Here is a 25,325-nt window from a genome sequence, read left to right as displayed (position 1 = left end):
AGCCCCTGTCAGTGTTTCAAACCCCCCCTTTTTTTACTATGCTTGCCTAACTTAACCTAACCTTATCGGAAATGGTTCATGGGGCTATTGGTCAGCTACCGTACATAATGGTTCGTGGGGCTATTGGTCAGCTACCGTACATAATGGTTTGTGTGGCTATCCGTGAATGGTTCGTGGCGTTATCCACGAATGGTTTGTGGGGCTATCCGTCAGCTACCCGTGCATAATGTACAATTTGCACAAGTGACGAACATGATAGGTATTTTTCGGTGAAGGATGTTTGAAACACTGCATGCCCACTAGGGTAGTCAAGATTTGCTCGCCATATTCTGTGTTATGTTAGCGAAAAAAGGAGTCAAAGAAATTACTGTCTATGTGAAAAATTGTGTTTTTTCTTCATGTAAAAAGCATAATGGCACCTTGAACTATGTACCACAATACACAATTGGTAACTACGAACCATGCGAAACACAAAATATTCGATTTTAATGTGTCTCCGATCTATGAAACTGGTACCCATTCCCTGACATTCGCTACGAGACTCGGCGGCAAGCAGCCCGGCATCAGCGCTTGTCTTTCCCGGTGAACTGGTCTCTTACAGTCGCTAGAGTCGGCTATTAAAATTACAGTTTTCATATTGTGTACTAACCTTGACTACAGAAGATGTTGAAAATTATGTCCCTCTGCTGCAACCCATTCCTTGCATCTCCGAAGGAAATTGGCATTTACACGTGCAAGTTCGTCTACTGTAATTCTCCTGATTCGTACAATACTCTCTTTTAACTCACGCATGGTGTGCGGATTATCCCCATTCTTCTTTTCACTTGTATTCAGAACTGACCCTGTTACTCTAAACTTTTTTATGAAGTTTAATATAGTGGTCTTATGTGGAACGGGAACACCAGGAAATTTCGTTCCTCTTTCCAAAGTAACACTCGACAAGATAAATCCTTTGTTGTAATGTAAACTTTTGTGGTGCCATATTAAGCCACAATCTTCAACACACGGACAAGACACAACACAACTTCCGAGGGAGGATTATACTGGCGTCAGTCTGCAACGTCAACCCAAAAGGGAAAGAGAGCAAAAAAAAACAACAGACTGTAGCGTGCGACTGTCACGAAACCCGTTCACCGGGAAAGACAAGCGCTGACGCCGTGCCGCTTGCCGCCGAGTCTCGTTGCGAATGTCGGGGAATGCTCTGTAGATATGATTGTGCAACAATAATATAATAGCACGGGATATATTTTTCTGTGTCACAAAATTTATTTAACTGTTCTTTCCTTATTGTCATGATTAACCAAAAGAGATAAGCAATGTAGAATAACCAAAACATTTTGCTGTCATACCATTAGAATATAGAAAAACTGGTGAAGAAACTTTTAGATCATTGTAATATCCACAAGTACTTATTGCAGATGAATTTTTTGAGAGTGGGCCATATAAAACTATTGTACTCTTTTGATATAATCGAAAATTTGTGTATTTGTTTTTTTAGATGCATGGAACCTACTCTTTTTGTTGAAAAATGCCAATTCCAAGGATATTACGTAGAGCAACAAGTCTTATTTTGGGATGCCCTGCTGAAAATTCATCACCAACATTTCAAGATGGTGAAGTAGTATTCTGTAAGTACTCTCAAAATTCTATTGAATTGAAAACATGGTAACTGTTCCGATTGTTTTATGATTTCTCCTAGCACAAAGACTAATTATTGCACACGAAATTTGAACCTTCCTTAAAGTAGTGAGCACTGTTTGGACTCGAAAAAAAGTTATTTATGTTGAAAAAACAACTTGAAAATTACCTTACGCACTTCTCATGGACAAGATATTCTCTGTCGACAAGTGCCAGTAAATACGAGGGTGGTTTGAAAAGTTCTCGGAATGGAATAGAAAGAAACGACTTACAACAGTGATTTTTTTTTTATTTTTCAATGTAGTCTCCCTGTACACTAATGCACTTGGTCCAGCGATGTTCCAATGCCTTGATCCCATCTCGAAAATTAGATTCCTCCAGGCCTGTGAAATACGTGTCAACTTCGGCTATTAGTTCTTCCTTTGAAGAGAATCTCCATCCACCGAGGAAACTTTTGAGTTTGGGGAAAAGATGGAAGTCTGAGGGAGCCAAATCAGGCGAATAAGGTGGATGTGGCAACAATTCGTAACCAAGTTCATGAATTTTTGCCATGGCAACGATACTTGTGTGAGGGCACGCATTGTCCTGATGCAAGATGATTTTCTTTCTTGCCAAATTGCCAAACCTGGCCTCTTTTCCCGTATCTTATGCTTTAGTTGGTCGAGGAGATTAGCGTAGTATTGTCTCGTAATTGTTTGACCAGTGGGAAGATAATCGATCAACAGAATCCCTTTCGCATCCCAAAACACTGACGCCATTACCTTTCCGGCCGACCGTATTGCCTTTGCTTTCTTTGGTGGTGGTGAATCAATGTTTCCACTGCTTTGACTGTTGTTTTGTCTCTGGGGTATAGTAGTGGACCCACGTTTCATCTGTCGTCACAAACCTGTTTGGTTTCTCTTAAAACGAGTCAAACATTGTTCGCGGCACCCATCTTGCAGATAATTTTCTCATATCCAATTCAACTGTTAAAATGTGATACGCCCGTTCGGATGACATTCCTATAGCTTCAGCAATTTCACGCACTTTCAGTCGGCGATCCTCATTGACCAATTTATGCACTTTTTCAATAATTTCTGGGGTAGTAGCACATTTTGGGCGACCACTACGTGGATCATCTTCTAAGTTGTCCCGACCAAATTTACCTTTCTTTACGAAGTACTTAATCACCGCTCGAATCTCGATTTTTTCCATCTTCACAAAGCAATGCACTGGAACAACTACAAAGTGACGTCTGCACCACAGATCTCTACCCAGAACACTGACGCGCCACGTGTTTATTAATAAAGGATGGCCTATTACTATGCGGGAACCTCATTGTCCTAGCACTGACATCTGGTGGTGATTCCGAGAACTTTTCAAACCACCCTCGTATCGTAGAAACATGGGAATGAATGTAGAAGTAAATCGGAACCTTAGTAGAATGCATTTAGGGACTTTATTTTAATGCTAAGGGAACCAAACCTAACCTGCCTAACCTAACCACAATAGCATATATTGAAGAAAATATTAAGTAATCACTAAAACTCCGCAGTATGTGTTAACAGACGTACATCGAAATCGGACCATGTAAAAATTGCATTTGTAGCATGATGAAATCGCAATAAAACAAAAGGAACTTGGGCCGAAAAGATACTGAAATATTTAAGACCATACAAATATACACTTCTAAGCTGTAACTCTGATTGCTAATCTTGTCTTTGCTGATGAACCTGCTCTGCATCATATGAATTTCTTACATGTGTATATGCACATGTTATGGAAGTATAATGAATGCCAACATCTTTCTCACTGAACAATTTTATTTTATTCCATATGCATATTTGACATGAGTGGCCATTTGTCAGCTGTTGCATAGGTAATATGCTGATTGATTGATTGATTTATTATTAAAATTCTGATCTCCAGGAAACATCTCAAATTCGTTTATTTTCTTATTTTTCGCATTCGTACTTACCTATTCTGCATTGCTAAGGATTCTTTAAGGTCGGATTTTGCTATTTTTCACGAAAATTGTTTCAATTTTCCACATATCGAGTAATTATTGTTCCTTCCTTTTTCGCTTGCGTTACACACAATATGGCAGGCAAATGTTGACTAACGTTGTCTATCATCAGTTGGTATGCAGTCTTTCCAACCTTCTTCACCGAAAAATACCTACTTTCGTGTTACTGATTTTGTATTTTTTTCCGGGTTCGAAAACCCCACGAACCATCCATGCGTAGCCCCACACACCATTTACGGATAGCCCCACAAACCATGCATGGCAAGGTTAGGGTAGGTAAGGCAAACATAGTTAAAATTGTCATCTTCTTAAAAAACAACTGCGTGGTTGGAAACACTGACCGTGGGTTACATCATCAAATGCACGGAACTTCTGGTTCACGTAGTCCAAGGCAATCGAAGCCTTGTGCATCAGAGAGACATTAATGTTGAAAAATACATGACTTACCGGCCGAATAAATTGAACGAAGGGAGAAAACACTTCCGTGTCCTTTCAAAAGTCTTGTGACAGCTACATAAAGTTATTACATAACCGCTAATTTATGTAAGTTACTGTAGTTTCTTTGGGTCATGGAACTTCCTGAACATGGTTGGTTCATATTTAACGAAGAGTAACAGGTTTCTTTTTTGTTGTTTAGGAACTATTCAGTCTTGTAGCCTGTATGTACACAGAGTGAACTTAACTTCCCGTAATTAGATATGGTCTACATTTAAATTCTTCTATGTTTACAGGTAAAAACAATGTTTGCGTTCATCCACCAACCCTCTTGCGGCAAGACTGTGAAGTCGTTCATCATCCTGGCTACCTCAGCGTTTATTGCCAAGCAACGGCCAACAACAAGTCTACTCTCATGCTCAGTTGGATCCCTAATTCCACGCTGCGTCGTAACCCCTGGAAAATCGAGAAGCGGAACCATAGGAGGTAGGCTTGTGGTGTAGCTGGCTTCTGATGGAGCTATTACCATAGTGTACGACAAAGCCTATGGCCCATGTTTTGGATCCTGAGTAAGGCATGGCTGTCTTATTGTGTTTCTTCAATCGTCATTTATCCACATGGTTGTAATTAACCTTCATAAGTGGAAAAAAATATGTAAAGCAATGAAAATAGATGTGCAGAGAGTAGTAATTTGTGTTATAGCATAGATTTTGATTAAATGTTACTGCTTTGGAAATGTGTGAATTTTCATGGCAATGGTTCTTTAACATTGCAACATGAGATTTACTTTTTCTCATTTTTATTCTTATGACTTTGATTTGATTGGTTTAGATAATTTTCTTCACGTTTTGTGCCTCTTGGCTAATTTGTGAAGATGGGGATGAGTGATGAAATTGATGAATGGACATTCACAAACAACCAAACCCGAGAGGGATTCGAACCCAGGATCCTTAGTGTCGCAGCGCGATGTGCTAACCACTCGGCCACAGGGTCCATCTATTCTTATGACATGTCAGTTTCAATATTAAGATTGTCCATTCCTATCATTGCATGGAAAACCTGGTAATAATTATTTTTTTAGTCTGTGACCTTCCAAAGTAGATGTTTTTTTTCTTTTCATATAGTCTATCATTTTAGGGACAGACAACAATATTTAACAAAATTCTGATATTTTAATTCCAATTGCACTCACAATGCAATAAACCACGACATATGCATTGTTCAATGTATTTACAATTCCCATCTGAATCGGTTTCAACATCATCCAGAGACTGGAGGAGATGTTTAACGAGATCTAATACATAGTTTTGAAGTGTCTATCTCGGACTGGATCTAAGGAGTCGAACGATTACGTCCATCATTTTTATCCCCGAGAGATGGTCCGAGTATGGTGTTCCGGATAATGCTTTACATGCTTGTTTCTGGCATCTTGAGTCTCTTCTGACATTTCTCCTATTGGCAGAAGGGCAGCTGAAATAATCGCTGGGCCGTGGACAAGTATCTTGTGAACAGAAGCTGGCATGTTGAACAAAGGGTAGAGCGAGAAGTGCAGCTCAATTTTCCTCTTGGCCCCATCTCAAATTTCATGACATATAGGCCCAGTCCATAGGATAGTGCCTATAGGATCATGGCTTTACTTTTGCATGGTTTAACTTTTTCTTACCTATAATTTGCCATTGGAGAACCAGCTGAATATGTCCATAATATTTTATGTTTTGCTCTGTTGCATGACAATATCGTTCACTGATTTATCTCTTTTAAATGCAGTGAAGATCAAAGCGAAACAGCGAGCTTGTCATCAAGAATTTCAAACTTGGAACACGTGAATGAGCAGCCTTCCTCCACGGATACAGAGAACGAAATCTCACCCAACAAGGATTCTACTGTAAGTACCTTTTAATGCAAATGAATTAACTTCATTCTAAAGAGGGCTCCTGCGTAGCCCAGCGGTTAGTGCTCTTGCCTTTGGTGCGAGCATTCCCTGGTTCGATTCCCGGTGGGAGCTCCCAAAATTTCGGCATTCACCAAGCGTAGCGAGGACAAATGGGGAGCTACTTGAAAAGAAGAAGTAGCGACTCCGGTCATGAAAGCCAGAAAACTGCAGTGCCCAATGTGCTGATCGTGCATCACCCAATGAAAAAGCTGCTCCGGCAGGCCGTGGCTCTTCAATCGCTCTTGTGCCACCGAGTTTAGTCATTCTAAAGAGGTAGAAGCAGTTTCGCTTATAATGTACAGTTAGTCATTTATCCTATCCTTACAAGCTAATGTAGACAAACTGAGAAGGAATCTTTGTTATGTTAAATGTTTCGTGCCTTTTCTCTATGTTTAATAGCAGAGACGGAGGTGAATGATAAACTTATGAAACGGATGATGAAACACATGCACACATATCTAGTAGGAATTCTTCTCTCAGCGTGTCTGCGTAAATGACTCAGAAGTTCAGTTGGCCTATCTTATTAACCCTTCAAGGTGGAACGATGTACGTTCGCAGAAGTCCGTGTTAATGACTGTTCGACATACACCTGGATGTTCACTGCATGATTGATGTCACACTGCTGTTAGATGCCATCTGTTGGCGGTAGACATAAACTGTTTCTACCAGTTGACCAGAAAGGTGTTAGTCTGTACTGCCATCTACAGGGAAATAAGAAAAACTAATTGTACAATGTTGTTTTTGGCAGTCAAACATCGGCAATGGCTAGGTTGTCTCAACTGGTAAGCCTTGGAGAAGAATACCAGAGAAATGCCAAATTCAAAATTTTCGACAATGACACCCCCTGCAAATGTATAAGAATTTTTCAAGTTATTTGTAATTACAAGTGTTAGCTTTTGTCATTTAAGTGTTAGTGTGATAAAAACTGTGTTAAGAGCAAGAACATTACTTACTTTCAAATAGTGTAGTCATAAACACACTGCATCTAGAATGAATTAATCAAAAAAATTCACACGGATCAAGATGTGTGAGAAAGCTGTCGGTGAATAACTCTGAAAATTTGATTTAAATATATTCTCTAGATTTAGAAATTCTTTGATGTAACCAGAGTATGGTAAAGCTGAGCGATTTCAATACTTCTTGTGCTTCAGTAGGTGGGAGATTTAAATCCCAGGCAGAGGGGTTAATGGATGCCTGGGGGAGGGGATAAATGTGGCTGAAGCATGGTGCTGATCACTCTGCTTTCATGGTGACAGGCTGAAACTGTATGGTGCCTTACCTATACATTTCCTTGTATGCAACACATATAAGTTGTTACATTTGTAGAGATTAGTATTTACTAGGGATGGGCCGATACCGATAAAGTACCGATATAAAATTTACCGATACAGATAACCGATATACTACCAATCTGATATAAAATTAGAAATGGCCCTTGAAGAACCTGAAAAGTTCATTGACCTCCTTAATAAATGTGTGTTTCAAGGTGACTGCAGTGAAAAAGAAATTGAATATTTAGACATTTTCTTTTTTAGAAAGCAGAGCATGAAGATTATCCATAAAAAATACAACAAAATGGCAGAATTTTGCACTAAATTATGAGATAATAATTAATATATCGGATCGGTAAAATAATTTTATCGATAAACCGATACACCGATATGCCTATATCGGCTGATACCGATAGAGTACCGATTAATCGGTCCCATCCCTAGTATTTACAAGAGTATTGCTGTACATGTACATGGATAATGAGATTCCGTAAATGGTTGTAAGTTATGCCATGGATATTGGCTTTGTTTTACTCTTCACAATATACTGTAGTTACTGAAGTACTCTGAATGATTTTCTTGTGTAAAAGGCAGTCACGGAAGGTATGTAGTAAATTAGAAAAGTGAGATAAGTGTCAAGTTCAATCATGTAAGCATTACAACAGGTTTATGGTACGTCCAAGTTTTCTCATTTCATTTTTCCATTATGCAGAATAACACCAATTCAAAAGATACGACTGAGAACTACACATGGAGGCCAAGAACCCCATCGTACGTGCGGAGGATCTCTGTGGATAGTTGTGATGAGTCCTTGTCTTCACGTTGTGGCGAGTGGGGGAGGTATGCATGTGATACGCCGTTGAGGACGAGAGACTCCATGCAGAGCCTGGATGACACTAGTGGGGTGTGCAATAGTGAACCGAGTGCTACCTTTCTAGCAGACCTCAAGATGCTCAACTGCAAGCTGAACAGTCTCAACTTCTCAGATGGTGCTTCCCTTCAACGTACCGACAGCCCAATCGACTGGAATGCGTGGCGAGGCATGGAGACGCCGGTACCAGGTGCACTGAGCCGTTCGGATTCGGTTACATCAACTTGCAGTCTCATTGCTTCAAATCCTTGTGAGAAGGCAAACTGTGGAGGTAAGAGCTTTCTTTGAGTTCTATTTCTGGGATGGTTTCTGTCCCTCCCTCTCACCCCTCCCCTGAATTCTTCTCTATTCGGAATGGAGCAATATTCAATTTTGAACCGATACTGACAAAGTATGAGGGTGGATCAAATTAAAACAGAAGAGTGGATGTATTGGGTTATCTTTATGTATATGTGTGGCGACAACCCTGGGTAGAGATAGAGCAGAAGGTAAGGAAGGAAACCCGTATTGCATAATTGACTCGCACGTGATATGTGTAGGTGGTCTGTCGGGCAGCAGTATCGTCCGAGAAGGTGAGCAGGCAGTCAGTCAGTCAGTACTTCACCTGCGGCAGCGGAATGTTTGCCAGCAAGGAAGAGCAGCGTGATGTTATTTGTTTTTTAGTGGCAGAAGGAGTTGGACTCTTTGAGTTCCTGGACCATGGTCGAACGAACAACGCTGCTTGTTCTGCAGTACCGTCCACCGTTTGCATGCAGCAATCAAGGCCAAAAGGCCCGGCCTGTTGTCCTCTGGAGAGGTTTTCCTGCATGACAGCATGCGGCCACATACGCCAGCTGTTACAAAGAACACATTGGCGACGTTTATGTTAACAGTGTTGGAACTCCCACCATATTGGCCTGATCTATCGCCGTGCGACTTCCAATTTTTCGTCCATAGTAAAATGCCTTGAAAGCTCGGCACTTCGACTCGGGCAATGAAGTCATGGACAATGTTCGCAACTAGTTCTGATCTCAGCAAAAGGAGTTCTAAGAGCAGGGTATTCACCGCATGGTGAAACAGTGGGACAAGTGCTTGTGTAACTTTGGAGATTACTTATGAAATGAGGCTTGTTGATTTCATTCCGTGGTCCCTGGCATTTTGTAGGTTTGGTGCGTATTACTCACAATTCCAGAATATAAAAAAGACGTTAAAATATTTACGTTAAAAACTGTACTTACGTATGAGAGTATGTTGTTCCTATTTTCCTTTCTTTAGAACTACATTTCGGGGACTAACTATCCCCTTCTTCAGGTTCGTGCGAAAAAACTAGGTACTTAACATGGTACCACGTCGAAATGTAATAAAAGGATTGTGGACAAGGGTGGGTGTGGATACATTTAGGATATTATGTCCCCGTCCTAGACATATTTAAAAAAAACTCGTCGTTCACTAAAGACTTGTATTATTAACCTATTCTCATGTTAAAAATGTTAAGAACTAAAAACTTGCGTCTATCACTAGGTACAACTCGCAGGTTCGGCTTTTCCTACTCAACTGGGCTTCCTAATCTACGTGGAGGTCACTCCTCCACGTACGTTTCCCTCTCCCCTTTATTCTGTTATTTCTCTCTCACTGTCGCGTCACCATTCCAAAGTAAATTCCCGTTCATCTCGGGCAGCTTGGATAACTTCCGGAGTGACGTGGAAACCGATATTTGGTACAATCTTCCAGGTTTTATCCCATTTTTTGAGGAAATTGATACCTACTTCTTCTAAATTTCCTTCATCCCTGTTAAGATTATTCTTCCCCCCTACAAATATTCGCTGTTTCGTACATATTTCTTCTTAACTTTCTCTTCTCCTTTCTAATGATTTCCTTTTTTACAATTCTATGTCTGCTTTCCAAGATGTGTTCCGAGAGGCCTATCTTGGGAACTTTTTCTTTTATATCTTTTACCCATATTTTGACCAGTCTGCCCTATATACTCCCACCTTGACATTCTATTCTATATACTCCTTTCTGTTTTTCCGGTGTTTCCTTCGTCGTCTTTCCTTTCTTATAATCAGTAAAGTGTTTTTCCACATTCTTTGGGGCTGAATGTATATAGATCACCATCAAAAACTTTAGCATATTTGCTAGATAATAAATTAGCTGGTCTCAAACCTTCACTTTCCGGTATTTTAGTATTAATATCTGCGTTTTTCTTTCGTTCAGACCCCGTGTTTGTCAACACAGTGTTACATTGTATTAACAATTTTCTCCAACCTGGATGAATACTGTCGAGCCATGAACGTCCAATCAACGGATAATGCAGTTCTTCTTCACACAATATAACCGGTAATTTATACAATATATCATTCAATGATAAATCAACCAAGGTTTGGCCTTTCAACTTTAACATATCATTATTCACGCCTCCTAACGTTAGTGAAGTAAATTGTGTTCGCCTATGTGGAAACAATTGTTTGAAAGACTTGTTATTGAACAGAGTAACTGTAGATCCAGTATCTAGTTCACATTGTACAATTCACTTATTAATTACGCAAATCAACTACGCACGGTTCTCCTGACACAAGAACATTAGTGCCATCTATAGCTTGTGCTCTTGGTTTGAAACTAACACTCATTGCTTTTGAACGAGTGAGTGTTGCATCTTCCACTTGCGTATTTTCTGTGTTGATGAAATTGTACAAGTACTATCTTCTGGCGGATGAGAATCACGAACTTCAATGTGCAATGAAGACAAAGCACAAGATTCGTATGCATGTTTTGTTTATCAATAACATCTAAAGGTTTAATATTAGACGTAGATATTGTCTTTCTCGCAACTCCAACATTATTTTTCCTAAACTTGCATTTTACATGCCAATGACCTTTCTTTTTGCAAAATGAACATATCGAATATCTTGCTGGACACTGTCCAGGATCATGTCTTCTGGAACATCTATCACATTCTGGCCTCCCCGATGGCGCAGTGGTAGCGTCGTCGCCTTGTAATCAAGGGGTCCCTGGTTCGATACCTGGTGGAGGCACATAGTGGTTCGGATCCCACTTTAAACTGTAGGTCCAGTACCGATTAGCCTTACTGTGCATAAAGTGGACTTAAAACACCAAATCAATCAATCAATCTATCACATTTTTCGATGTTTTTATAACTTCTATCCTGAGGATTAACGAAGTTCTTTTTCTGTGCTTGCGATGACTGGAAACTGTTTAAATTTCTGTGTCCCAGCAAATGCAACTAGATTAGGACTACATTCCTTTTCATGACGTAAAAACATTTGTGTTTCTCGTTAAATTAATTCCATTTGAAGCACAACATCTTGACATTTTGTTGGAGTCAATGTAAGTTCAGACAGTAATTTCTTTCTAATGGCGTCAGACCGAACTCCTACAATTATTTGCTCTGCAATGGCTTCCTGTAAGTACTGGCCAAGTCTACATTTAAGTGCTTGTTGCTTAACACATACCATGAATTGTGTTGCATTCTCGCCACTTTCTTGTATGCATTGCCGGAACTTAAAACGTTCCACATATTTGTTTGTTCTCTGGCCATAATGTTTAAGCAGGTTGTCGTGGAGAATCACATACGTTTGACGATCGACTGGTTCAGGTGCAAGGATGTTCTTCAGCACTTTGAAAGTTGCAAACCCTATAACTTCAATCAGTATGGGTACCTTCCTGGCTTCATTAACATCATGAGCCAAACAAGACTGTTCAAACCTCGTTAAATAATCTTCTATTTTTTCCGAATCTGGCCGGAACTCGTAGAATAAATTCAAACCGAACATATTTATAATTGTGAATAACTTAATATCACATATCATAGATACAAGCCGTATCACACTGATTTTAACATGCCCTTGTACAATTATTGTAAATAATACACAAACCATGCAATCTTGGTTTCTTACCGTAGAAATTGATCACGCCGACACAATTTCTCTTTGCATAAGCCTATGCTGGAATGATGATCGTCACGTACTCTTCGTGACGTCTTCATCCATACTTCTTCTTACGAAGAATCACCAAGAATATCCTGTACGACTGCACCATAGATGTAAGCCTTGTTGTGTGTGATTTCTTATCTATACATGCACAAGATATACAAAATACGTAGGTTCAAATTAAACAACATAACTTTAATGCATGGAAGCCATTCATGTACATCTTACCAGTGACGTGCACTGAGGAGTAGCTAGTCTAGCAGAGATAGATCAATCAATCTCAAATCTCTAATTATTTTCAAATCACAATATTTATTGTTTTGTTGAAGCCACAGTTCATATGCAACACTTTTTTTCACGCGCTTCTCGTCCCTCGGTGTGTTCAGCGGCCTAGCTCACTCTTTCTCCGCCTCACAGTTCCAGGTAGAAACGGGTTTTCGAAGGGAAAGGGAAGATTTCTGCCTCTACCTCCCTTGCCCCCTCGCCCCGCTCCAATGGTTGAAAGCCCGTGCTTTCAGGTCCTCCAGTCTATCTCCTATAGGACAGATAGGGGATTGGATTCTCTTCGCTTCCTTTGTAAATCCTCTAAAGAACTAAGGGGAAATTTTTCTGCAGTACTTATGATCTCTGTATTTACACTACTTTTTACACGTTGTACAATATGTATGTATAATATGGGATGTACTTTTATTATTTATGCAATTGGAACGTCTTATGTGCAGACAAAAATTTTATGCTTTTTTTAAAATATGGAATATATAATGATTTAATAACAAATATTTGCTCACGCTCTCTCTTGCTCTCGTTTTAGTAGTGTTTTATTTAAATATACTAATCTCTTGGCCTCCAATAAAAAAATGGATAAGCTAAACAATCATAAATACGGATGTATTTATTTGGGCAAGTGAACGTGCGTTCTAATTTTTGTTGTTGGTTTGGTTTATTTTACTTCGCTTTTCTGCCACATTTGGTTATCGCGAAAATGAGGATGAGTGATGATATGATGAAATTGATTAACGGACCTCACAAAGAATAATTCAGGCCGTGATTCGTGACGAGCGTGCATTCTTGTTCTTAATGTGTTGTACTCTGCCTGCAGTGAATAATGAAAAAAATAGAAATTAAAAATGTATCCCAGAACTCAAAAAGCCAAATGAATATCATTGAAGAAAGTAGAAAAAATGTTTGTTTAAAGGTGTGTTTTGTTACCCATCACTTTTTCTAGCTGTATAGATTTAATCGGAATAAGTAGCTAAGAACTTGGAAAGTCGTGAGGGACAATCATAAACAGAGAATTCTAGGCTCCTGATTTCACAGTGCCCTGCAGATGCACTGGGAAGAAATTATTTGTATTTTCTTCTCTCTTCCATCGCTTTACCTAATTTCTGCCATGACGATGAACGTTGATTAAATTAAACGGGTGAAGAGTGGTTGCAAAGAAACACTCATGCAAAGGCCAGGGCTCGAGTCCAGATCCTTCAGTAATGAGATCGTGAGATGGGGAAATTAAGGAAATCAAGCAATGCAAAATTTTTGAAAAACGTTAATCATATATAAAGATGATATTTCAAAAATGCCATTGAAAATTACTATACTCTGGAAAAATGCAGTTTGCTTTACCGATACCCACGTATCCAAATGGTTAGCGCCTTCCTCAAACGTTTGTTGTCGACCGACATCCGTGGGGGAGTGCAAGTGGTGCCGAATCTGTACCCAATGGAGGTATATAGTGGTTGGGATCCCACATTAAACTATAGGTCTAGTTCCGATTAGCCTTTCTGTGTATAAAATGAACTTAAAACGTCAAATCAACCATCAAATCAACCAATCGTGGGGGAGTGGTTACCACAGCGCGCTACAGCACCAGGAGTTCCGGGTTCGAACCCCTACCTGGACATGGGTGTTCTTTGTGTTTGAGCCTTCATTAATTTTGTCGTATCATCTTCGCTATTAACCTAATGTATCAAAAAATCGAATCAAATCAAATCATTCATTGATTGATTGTTTGATTTGGTTTATTTTACTTCGCTTTCCGCCATATTTGGCTAATCGCGAAGACGATACAATAAAATTGATGAAGGGGCACACACACAAAGATCACCCATTGCCAAGCCGAGATTCAAACCCGGCATCTCTGGCTCAGTAGTCAAATCAAATGGTTTTTGATTTTCGAAAGTGGGTGGAAGTTATGTGTACAATTTTTTGTAGCCATTCCTAACTTTGCAATTTTTCCTGTATTTGACGTTCTTCTTTTAGGAATACTGGGCTCTAAAAGGGCGGGGGAGGTTATGACCCGTTGGGCACGCCACTCATTGCTACCCCAAGTGTCGACGTCACCGCACGTTAGAGGTCTGCACGGGCCTAAATTGTAAGGCCCGAGTCCGGCCCGGCCCGAGGAAATGAAACCCGAACCCGACCCGAGTCCGATAATAAGTAAACATGAGCCCGGCCCGAGCCCGAAAACATAATTAAAATTACTTTCCAATTCAGCATTTGAAAAAAAAGTGGGCACTGTTGTACTTCGTGCTCCTATTCTCATTCTCGAAGTAAACCATAATTTCAATAATTAAAAATTATTTTTCGATGACAATATTTGCTAACAAAATAGCCACGAGGCCCGGGCCCGACCCGAGCCCGAGAAGTTCTGGTTATTTATGGCCCGAGTCCGGCCCGCGGGCCGGGCCGGGCCTAGGCCCGAGGGCCTGGCCCGAGCCCGTGCAGACCTCTACCGCACGTCACTGCATCTTACACACGGTTACTATGACAACCCATCAATAACATGCCATAAAATACAAATTATTCTTCTTCCTCTTATCATGCGTCTATCAACTGCTATACTGTGGACTTCCAGCCCCACTGATTCTTCACCATGGCTGCATCTCACAATGTCGGATACCTCTGACTAAACTTACAACAACGAAATAAACTTTGTCGTTTCAGTTAAACACAGAAAAGTACTTTAAATAATATGAGAAAATAACTGTAGGTGTCTATCGATGGGTATTGTGATTCTCAAAAAAGTTTATTTTAAGTTCACTTTATGCCAAGATGGGCTAATTGGGACTGGACCTACAGTTTAAAGTTGGATCTCGAATCAATGTGCATGTAGTATTTTCTACACATGAATATGTTGAAGAAAATCTGCCCCAGGCTTCCCGCTGATAAAATATACCCTCAGCTCGCCTCTCTGCTAAAACTTTACCTTGAGCAGTGACTCAAACTGCCAGGAAGAAATCTGCCAGTCACATCTTCAGCAACACATCTGTCTACGCCAGTGGCCAATAATTCAGAATCCCACGAAAGAAAAGATGCAACATGCATAGCAAAGAGAGATCAATGTCCATAGATGTTCACTGCCCAAACCTATTGCATTGACCTGGTACTTTATGCTAATGAAAGATGTAAATGAAGCATACGGATTCTTCATGCAACATTTACATTTTAGGTGTGATCAGTAGAATATTGGTAAATTTTATGCAAATATCTGCAAGAGTTTTAAATTGGTCCACCCCTTTCATTTTATATCAGATTTAGTACCCTATCAATGTATGATATTCAACTTGACATCATCATGAAGTTCATTTTGGTAAGAAACAGCATGAAGTCGGACAAACTCAAGGAAAACAGATTGCCATGTGTTAAGGAAAAGTTTTCTTATAGCGAGAAATTTGCAGTATTTTGTACATGCACATTCCTCATATGATCATACCTGAATTACTTTGGCAAAGGCCACATGCACAATCCTTGTAATCAAGGGGTCCCGGTTCGATTCCTGGTGGAGGCATACAGTGGTTCGGATCCCACTAACCTGTAGGTCCAGTCCCGATTAGCCTTACTGTACATTAAGTGGACTTAAAAAAAACACAAACTCAAGCCACATGCACAATGTTTACCTGCCATGTTACCAAAGCAGGATCTGATCTGTTTGCTCGAAATATGGTGGCAGAGTATGATTTCGTTCAATGAATTGTGAGAAAGTTGTTTGCTGAATATAATCCATTGTGTGTGCTTTTTTTATGTTTTGTTTTGCACATGCTAAACAATATTCATAACATGTTTTTTGTGTAATGTAACATGCAGTCATCAGGAACATGTCGGCCCCTGTTGCAGAGTGGTTAGCACATCATGGTACGATGCCAGGGGTCCCGGGTTCGAATCCTGGCCTGGGCATGGATGTTTGTGAGTGTATGTTCATCATATCATCAGGAGCGTCGCCTGATAATGTTCGCATGTGCACGTGAACACTCATGTATATGTTTTGAACTACGTAAATACACACACACACACACACACACACACACACACACACACACACACACACACACACACACACACACACACACACACACACACACACACACACACACACACACACACACACACACACACACACACACACACACACACACACACACACACACACACACACACACACACACACACACACACACACACACACACACACACACACACACACACACACACACACACACACACACACACACACACACACACACACACACACACACACACACACACACACACACACACACACACACACACACACACACACACACACACACACACACACACACACACACACACACACACACACACACACACACACACACACACACACACACACACACACACACACACACACACACACACACACACACACACACACACACACACACACACACACACACACACACACACACACACACACACACACACACACACACACACACACACACACACACACACACACACACACACACACACATATTTATTCGAAAAAATCCTTCTTTGATGTTCGAGTATATACACACAATTTACTTTGACACAAGGTCTTTCACGTCTGATAACATTTTTAGATAGTTGGTAACACTTACTCCTACGGTGTTCCACGGATTGCGTTGAACACAATTGCTGTGTGTGTTGCATCAAACTGGCAGCTAAGGGGCTGTTGGCCACTATACGCCGAAAATGTTCACTACGCTGTGCGAACACATCATGCCCTGATGCAAGCAGCAATACTTCTTGCATTCGGCACCAGAGCGCAGCATATACAAGGCATGTCTAAGGGAACTTGAGACGGTCTGCGCTATATACGTTAGTTGCATAATGTAGTATTTGATTTTAATTAAAGTATAGAAAGTATATTGTGAAGTATGGTAGATTTGCATTGTACATACCTGAGATTGCATGTTAAACTAATTAGTTTGCACTAGCCATTACTAATTGTAAATTATGTAATTAAAAGGGTGTTAATTGAATAATAAATCTTGTATTACTTCAAATGTAACAGGATTTTTGGGGGAAATTGTTGAAAATAAGTTGAACTGTTATTCTCACTTTTTCAATTGAAGATGAACAAGGGAGAGGAGTAAATCTCCATTGAGTATAGAAATTTTATTGTGAACACCGTATGTGAACCGCACGCTATGCCACTGCATATCATCACTCATCCTCATCTTTGCAAATTAGCCAAAAGTGGCACAAAAAACGAAGTAAAATAAAGCAAAGGAACAAATGATTTGAAATATTTTTTCAACGCGTTCAATTTCGCATTAGCTAATAATGGATAACAAGCACACAGTCTGTATTTTTGAAGACAGAAAACATACATTATACATGCAGTCCGAATATAATTATTTTCGTACATATGACATGAATAACTTTCATGTACAACATATGTTTTACACATTGAATCAATCAATTATCAGGAACAGGCCAATGCTTTGAGTGTAAGGGCAATGCTTGTGTCTTCCACAGGAGTCGTCCCTTCCTGGATGAGTACTCCAGAACAGCTGGCTCTGCAGCACAACCTCTCGTTTCCAGAAAGCTCAGGAACGTCACCGATGGTGAGACGGGAGCATCGTTGTAGACGGTTCTCGGTAGATCTGAGTAAGTTTCATTGAAATTAATGGTCTGTTTTGTCCCACCTTTGTCATCATTAACCATTAAAGCTATAATGATGGATTCAGTTTTGATTGTTAATAATTTTGGCTCTTGGGTCCATCTGTATGAAGTGGTTCAGCCTGCTTGGTCATTTTTGAAAAATGTAGTTTTTGTGTGTGTGTCACTTCACCTGTGTATCTGTTGTTTAAAACTGGTAGCATTTTAATTTTAACATCTGTGGTTTTCAAATGGCAATCATGTTTCTGTCATAGCACATAGTGAATTGTGCTTTTGTAGACATTTACAAAATCGTCAATATATCTGGAATGGTAAAGCCTTCAAGCATGAAACTAGTATCAATAAGAAATCTTTAGTGTATCGTGCACACAGAGATTCGTGTTACTAAATAATTTTTCCCTTAAATTATGCAGGCACATATTTATTTCAGGCTTTTCAAAGAATGCTTTTTAAAAAAACATGTGGTAGTATTGTATCTAAAGATATCAGTTTGGTGGTTACGTGGAGATAGGTTTTTGCCACTTTGTCAGGCGTGAACACGGGTAAATGAATAGTAAGTTTATCAGAGTTAATGTGGTAGTATGGTAAAATTACAAAATATGAATATTATGGAAATGTACAAAATTTTTTAAAAAATGTGTTACTGCTATCAGGTAAAATAAATACCTGGGAGACTTTGAGACCCATTGGTTCTTGTTCAAGAGAGCCAGTGTACTCAGTGACCAACACCTTTGATTTGCATATTACAAGAAGGAGTCAAATAAAAACATTAATTTGTTTTTGTTTTTTCTTCTATATTGCTAAAATGCAAAAGTCCATTGCATTTTAGCACAGATCCATTCCTGATCTACATATATTTTGAAGTCTCAGTTAGTGCATGTATACCTCAAGAATAATAATCTTTGGGGTAAACATGTAGTCTGTTATGAGCCACTGCAAAGGTCTTTTCCCCCTTCTGCCTGTGAACAGAGGCCATTGTCGAACAAACTTCTTCCCCTACACACTTGCTGGTGTGGTAAGCATGAATAGAGATATTGCATTTTCATTTGCCGGAGATTTTCTGTCAATTTTATCCTTCCAGAGGGTAAGAAACTTCACTGATGCAAGTGTGTGGAAGAGGCGCCATGGTTAAAATGACAAAAATACATTCCAGCTGATACTGTCCAAGCTGATATTGGCTGATACCAATGCATCGGCTCAGCCCTTATTTACATGTAACCTGACATGCTGACAAGAAACAAACTGTGTGGTATTGGCCTAGGAAATTCAAAATGTATGTATTTTTTGTTATGTTCTGAATTATACACGTTGCAATTTGTGTTAAATAGACTTTTTCTTTTATACAGGCCAGATGCGATCTCTACGTTTGTTTTTTAGTAATCCCGAAAACACATGTGGCCAGTTAGTGGTGGCATCCCGTGAAAGTCAATATAAGATCCTCCATTTCCATCATGGTGGTCTAGATCATCTCGCCCAAGTTCTAGAGGAGTGGAATTTCTTGCTTCAGTCCCAACCCAAGATGGACGATTCTGTTCCTTATAAGCATTTTATGGTATGCAGGTAGGTTGGGCATTGCACTATCGTAAGCGCTTCATATATTGTTGCAGTCTGATTAAGTTTGCTTCCAATGTAGGAGAATTGAAACATTAAAAAGCTCATCTTTACAATAGGGCTCACTTTGAACTGATGATGATACTATATCCTTATTTTTGCAATCAGCACCATGCTCCGGCTGCCTTTACCACCTAGGGCTGCCTGCAGTTACATATTGAGGTCTCTCTGATGGCATATTGGTAACATCATCACCTTGTAATCAAGAGGTCCTGGGTTTGATACCCAGTGGAGGCACATTGCACAGTGGCTCGTATCCCAATGTACGTCCAGTCCTGATTAGTCTATCTGTACATTAAGTGGACTAAAGACATTTCAAACAAACAATTTCAGTTACCTATTGGTGAGATTGTACCAGAGATGCTGACATCAGCATCAGAAAAAATCATTCCTGAGATCATCCACACGTGGCAGTCAGAGACCCTGCCAACTAGACCGTCAAAGAGCTGTATTGCACTTACAAATGTTGAAAGATATAAATATTTGTGCCGTTAAACAGTTACCATAAATGGAACATTATTTGACATTTTCTCATACCTACTTTTAACAAAAGAAAAGCAACTGAGGTGAACTGTATGGCAGGTTGGTGAGCAGAGTAAGTCATGCACAGTAGGCTGAGCAGGACTGCACTTAGAGTGCAAAGTGGGATCCGAAACACTATGTTATTAATGAGGGTGTAGTGTAGCATGCTGTGATGGCAAGGATCTTCAAATACGGTGTAAGGCATTTGTATTTCATTGATCTTGTTCCCTCACTGTATGCTTATGATCATGGTTAACATAAAAATATAGGAAAGTAATATGAAATAAGCTAGAATATGGGCAACACATACAAAATGTAGAAGAAACAGTGGTGACTCATGCTACTTATTTTTTAGAAGGGCTGCATAAAAAGAAAAAGAAACCTTACCTTAACTATTTGAAGATGAACTTCATGCGGCGGTCTTTCATTGAATTATTCAATTTTACTTGTACGATTTACCATTCACAACACCAGATTATATAACTTACTGCCAGAAAACAAATAACTCTTTGAATCGATTCGAAAAAAATAAACTATCACGCACTTACTGACAAGCGAAACGGACGCGTTCCATGGCCGGCCGCTGTTTCTCTCGGTAATTGCATGTTTATGCCCGGTGTTCACCATCTTAGTGTGAGAGCTTTCTATTTCTACCACTTGGCAGCACCACTGTACATTTGGCTGCTTTGAATGCAGTCTTGCTTTTTAGCATTGACAAGGGCCTAGCAGGGAGGGAAGTGGAAGCAGTGCTTACGTTAGAGTTAACATGGAGATGTACTGGCAGTCCCCGAGGAAGAAGCGGCTTCATATACCAGTGTGCTGCTTGTTGCACGCCAAGTGAATTTTAAAGGTCCACACAGTGCAATGGGATGCAGTAAGATAGCAAAAGTATTTAAATATTTAATTTTTGCACAATCCCCCTTCATCGGTTGCCACTGTGAAGAAACCTTAACAGAGGATTGAAGTTTAATATTTTTGTATTTTATACTGGATCTGTGTTATGTCAGGTATCGTTATCATATTAGATCCTCCCTAATAAGCATCTTCCTGTAAAATTGAAAAATGCTCTAAGCATAATTTCATTGGTCATTGAAATTCAATACACAAGTAAGAAAGTCTGGAGTTACCCTACACATGGGAACAAATTGTGAAGTACAGGAAAAGCTCCATTGTTTTCTGATTTAGGCTATCACATTACAGTAATAATATTAGGCTTGAGAAGATGCACTGTGAACTGGAAATAGGTATTGGCCAAGAGATGCATATCTGTTTATCAGTAAAATTGTTGATAATTGCTCCAATCTGATTTTTATATAATTAGTTTAAATGTACAGCACAACCCTACCATTTTGTTAATATTTTAATGAACATGAAAGAGTAATTTACATTCCCTGTTTATGTAAAGTCAATTTTGAAATACACAACAGCTTATTCAAAGACAAAACCCATTGCAGTGACCTGTAGAAATTCAAGTTCTTCATGGAACATTTGTAATTTTATATCAAATTGGTAGAATATCATTTATCAGTTCCCTAAATTTTATACCAGCACTTTATTGGTACTGACAAAATAACAGGTTTCTGCCAACATCCAATACATGAAGACATGCTTCAGAAAATTATTAACGAGTTTACATACAAACTGATTATTGAACTAAAACTGTAGAGTATCTGTTAACCACAATATTTACTTTTGGTTTTTGAAGTTCTGCAGGAGAGCATTGTTTTTGCTGACTTTAAGAAGTTCCAAAACAATCTCTGGTGATGAAATTCAACTTGAATTTGATAAGATACAGTTTTAATACAAGACTATTGTTAAAATATAGGGTGATTCAAAAAGCTTCCAACATTTTTGCAACATTATCTCTCTTTAAGGAATAGTTAACATACTATACATGAAGAGAATTGAAAACTGTCAAGGTTTCATATCATCTTGTTTTGTTTCATTTCATTTCAGCAAAAAAATGATGGTTTCATTTCATTTCAGCAAAAAAATGATGGTGCAGGCAGAAAAATGTGTTTCACGTGATTGAGTTCTGCAAGATAAACTCTGTCACAATGGTACAGAGGAGGTTTGGGATGCTCTCCAAGAGGGAGGCCCATGTCAATCCGACCATTGTGTGTGACCATGAAAGGATATTTTGAGAGCTTTACTTTCTATTCATATATAGTATGTTACTATATTGCAATTCATTCATAACAAAAATTTCCAGATCTTTTTGAATCGCTTTGTATATATACACAGTATATTTCCTGTGTAGGAATTGCTTGCATGTACTAATTTGTGTTTCATCTTTTTTAACTTGCAGACCAGAGGTGGGCGAGGATGAGCTTCATCCTGAAGAGGGGCACGTGCCTCCAGTGAATGATGATACATGGCTCACTTTGTTAAACGAGGATGGGCAGATTGAGGATGATTTAACATTGAGAAAGGTCAGCATTTATCAAGGTTATTTTAGAAATTTTCTGTGTTAGTTTTAAAATTTTCTGCTTTGCATCCAAATATCTGTAGAATTAACAGGAAGACGACTGCTTAGCATGTGAAGTTGCATAATAAATCTTGATGCAGGAGATAACTGGTTATATTGGTTCATTATAGATTGTCTCAGCAGTCATTTTACATTTAACATTAATGTAAACGTGTACTTTTCATGGTCGTATTTTTTATTTATTCAACAATTTGACCCAAATAAATGTGTGTGTCAGGATTTAAGAATGGTGTAAAAATATAACTATTGATAATTCCACCAATGTGGTGGTCATCATTTTTTTTAAAAAAAAAAACTTTTAACACATTTTATACAATTTAAACTGTGTTCTAATTAGGGGGCTCTGGCCGAGTGGTTAGCACATCGCGCTGCAATGCCAAGGGTCTCGGGTTCGAATCTCGCTCGGGCTTGGTTGTTTGTGAATGTCCATTCATCAATTTCATCATTTCATCACTCATCCTCATCTTCGCAAATTAGCCAAGAGGCACAAAACGCGAAGTAAAATCAAATAAATCAATCAATCAATTCTAATTAGGGCTGAACCAATACTCCATACCGATGCAGATACCCTTACCAATGCTTGAAAATTACAATAATTAAAGTTGTTAAAAATATTTATTAATGTTACTGTGTGAGTATCAAAATGTCAAAAATTGCCTAGATTAGTGTCGAATCCATAATTTTCGGAGTCTCTAAGCTAATTGGTGACATTCACGATGACCAAACTTGGTACACGTATGACTTACAATCTGGAGAGAAATACTGTGTGGGTAAGACACCCCTAGGGGTGGGGATGGGAAGGGGGTGACATAAAAATAATCGAAAATGACCGATATTAGTGTGGAATCTATAGTTGTCGGGTGTGCTAAGATGAATAGTGACACTCCCAATGCTGTTCAACTTCAAGACACCCCTAGGGGTTGCGGTGGGAATGGGGTGACATGTAAAACTACCAATATTAGTGTGGAATCCATAGTTTTCAGAGCTGCTGAGATTAATAGGGACACTCCCAATGCCGTTAAACTCCCAAGTTCATTTTACACTATAGTTAGAATTCATTATATTCCTGTCTAATAGAACATTAAGATAAATAAATACCCGGGCAATGCTGGGCAATCAGCTAGTTTTGCATAATTTACATGATAATTTAAACTGCAAAAGTGTTGTAACAACTTTCTCTTGAGATTTCGGCCTGTGTATGGGACCAGTGGCCACACATGATAATTTAAACTGCAAAAGTGTTGTAACAACTTTCTCTTGAGATTTTCGGCCTGTGTATGGGACCAGTGGCCACCCACCATCGTGAGGAAATTGGGGAACTACGAATGAGTAGCTTAACCCGGTCATGGAAACCTACAACAACAACTGGGGATGCGTCATGCTGACCACAGGTCACCCCGTAATGGGTTAGATATCACACTTTGGCAGGTAGGAGTGAGGCTGGCAGTCGGTAGTTAGGCCCTGGCCCTCACGGGCTGTTGCGCCACAGGTTAATGAATTTATCAACTTCAAGGCTCCCCATCCCCCCAAAATATCTCCTAGTTACTCTAGTAACTAGTATTCGTGTATAAAAGTATAGTACATGTAACTGGTGTTGGATCATAAATGTTTAATAATCAAATCTGCTGGTTACCTGGGTATGTACATTAATTGAACAGGTGAATTGACCATTCAAGTAAATTTTAAATTGGTCCTTTTTCAGTATCTGTTGAAATTTTATATCGGTCATTCCTTAATTTAACCCTTAAAGGAGCAAGATATGTTCCAATTGCCAGAAAAGTATGACACTTTACAATCAGCCTCCTTGAAACTCAAATATGACAGAAAGTTATATAAAATTTGTAAATTCCTGTAACAACGTTGCCAATTTCGTTGTATCCTGAGAGATACAAAGTTACTTTGTGGAAAATTTTGACAACATAGCGCAATGTATCTTTTACGATACAAAAACAGAACATATATTTGTTTTTCTTTATTCACAAAATGAAAATTTGGAAATTATTATATTATTATATGTTATTGTAATAAAAAATACAGCCACGATAGTTCAGTCAGTACGGCATCTGACTACCATGCAAGAGGCCCGGGTTTGAACCCTGGTGAGGGAGAACCAGTCTTTTTACCACCTCTTCAAGTGGCTCTGGTGCCCACCCAGTATGTTTGTCCTTTGGGGAATTTTCTATATCTACCCTTAGTGCCCTATTGTGTCTTTTGGGGCAGTTTTGGTATCTATCCTTCGTGCCCCCCCTCACATGATCTAGATAGCATCCTATCGGATATGAGCCAGTGAGCAAGTGGTCTCACAAGAAAAGTGGTTGTGGTTCATATTCTAGTTGGTGGTGATGGAACATCTTCAAGAGATGGGTGGACACATAAATGTATGCCATATTCCAAATTGTACCTCCACCCCTAACATAAACGGCATCTTTATCTGTATCGCTTATCCTAACACTATTTTTTTTAATGTTTTAGGGAATATTCTTTGGTGGACTGGACCCTTCCATGAGAAAAATAGTGTGGCCTTTTTTACTTCATTACTTCCCATTCCAGTCTTCATATGAGGAGAGGGAAGTGATTGTAAGGGACAAGGATTTGGAGTATCAGGATATAATGTAAGCATTTGAAGCCATTTTCCTTATTAGTGAATAGTAGAGTCCCGATTTTTGTGCAGTCATATTTAGTGATATAAAAACTTTAAATGTT

General features: G+C 39.2%; 1 protein-coding gene across 3 annotated transcripts in view; it reads left to right on the top strand.

The window, feature by feature from the left end:
- Window positions 1–25,325, top strand: part of TBC1D16 (TBC1 domain family member 16) — a 38,170-nt gene that overhangs the window by 1,150 nt on the left and 11,695 nt on the right. For all 3 annotated transcript variants that reach the window (XM_083110479.1, XM_083110478.1, XM_083110477.1), the window contains exons 2-9: window positions 1,499–1,628; window positions 4,375–4,564; window positions 5,846–5,963; window positions 7,995–8,424; window positions 17,858–17,989; window positions 19,348–19,561; window positions 22,443–22,566; window positions 25,095–25,234. In XM_083110479.1, the coding sequence (XP_082966605.1) occupies window positions 1,529–1,628; window positions 4,375–4,564; window positions 5,846–5,963; window positions 7,995–8,424; window positions 17,858–17,989; window positions 19,348–19,561; window positions 22,443–22,566; window positions 25,095–25,234 (1,448 nt within the window). In that variant the 5' untranslated portion in view covers window positions 1,499–1,528. The remainder of the gene's footprint in view (window positions 1–1,498; window positions 1,629–4,374; window positions 4,565–5,845; window positions 5,964–7,994; window positions 8,425–17,857; window positions 17,990–19,347; window positions 19,562–22,442; window positions 22,567–25,094; window positions 25,235–25,325) is intronic.

Source organism: Lepisma saccharinum, chromosome 24 (genome assembly GCF_977018435.1).
Source record: "Lepisma saccharinum chromosome 24, izLepSacc3.1, whole genome shotgun sequence".
NCBI classification, from domain to species: domain Eukaryota; kingdom Metazoa; phylum Arthropoda; class Insecta; order Zygentoma; family Lepismatidae; genus Lepisma; species Lepisma saccharinum.
This window is presented reverse-complemented; position numbering and strand designations above follow the sequence as displayed.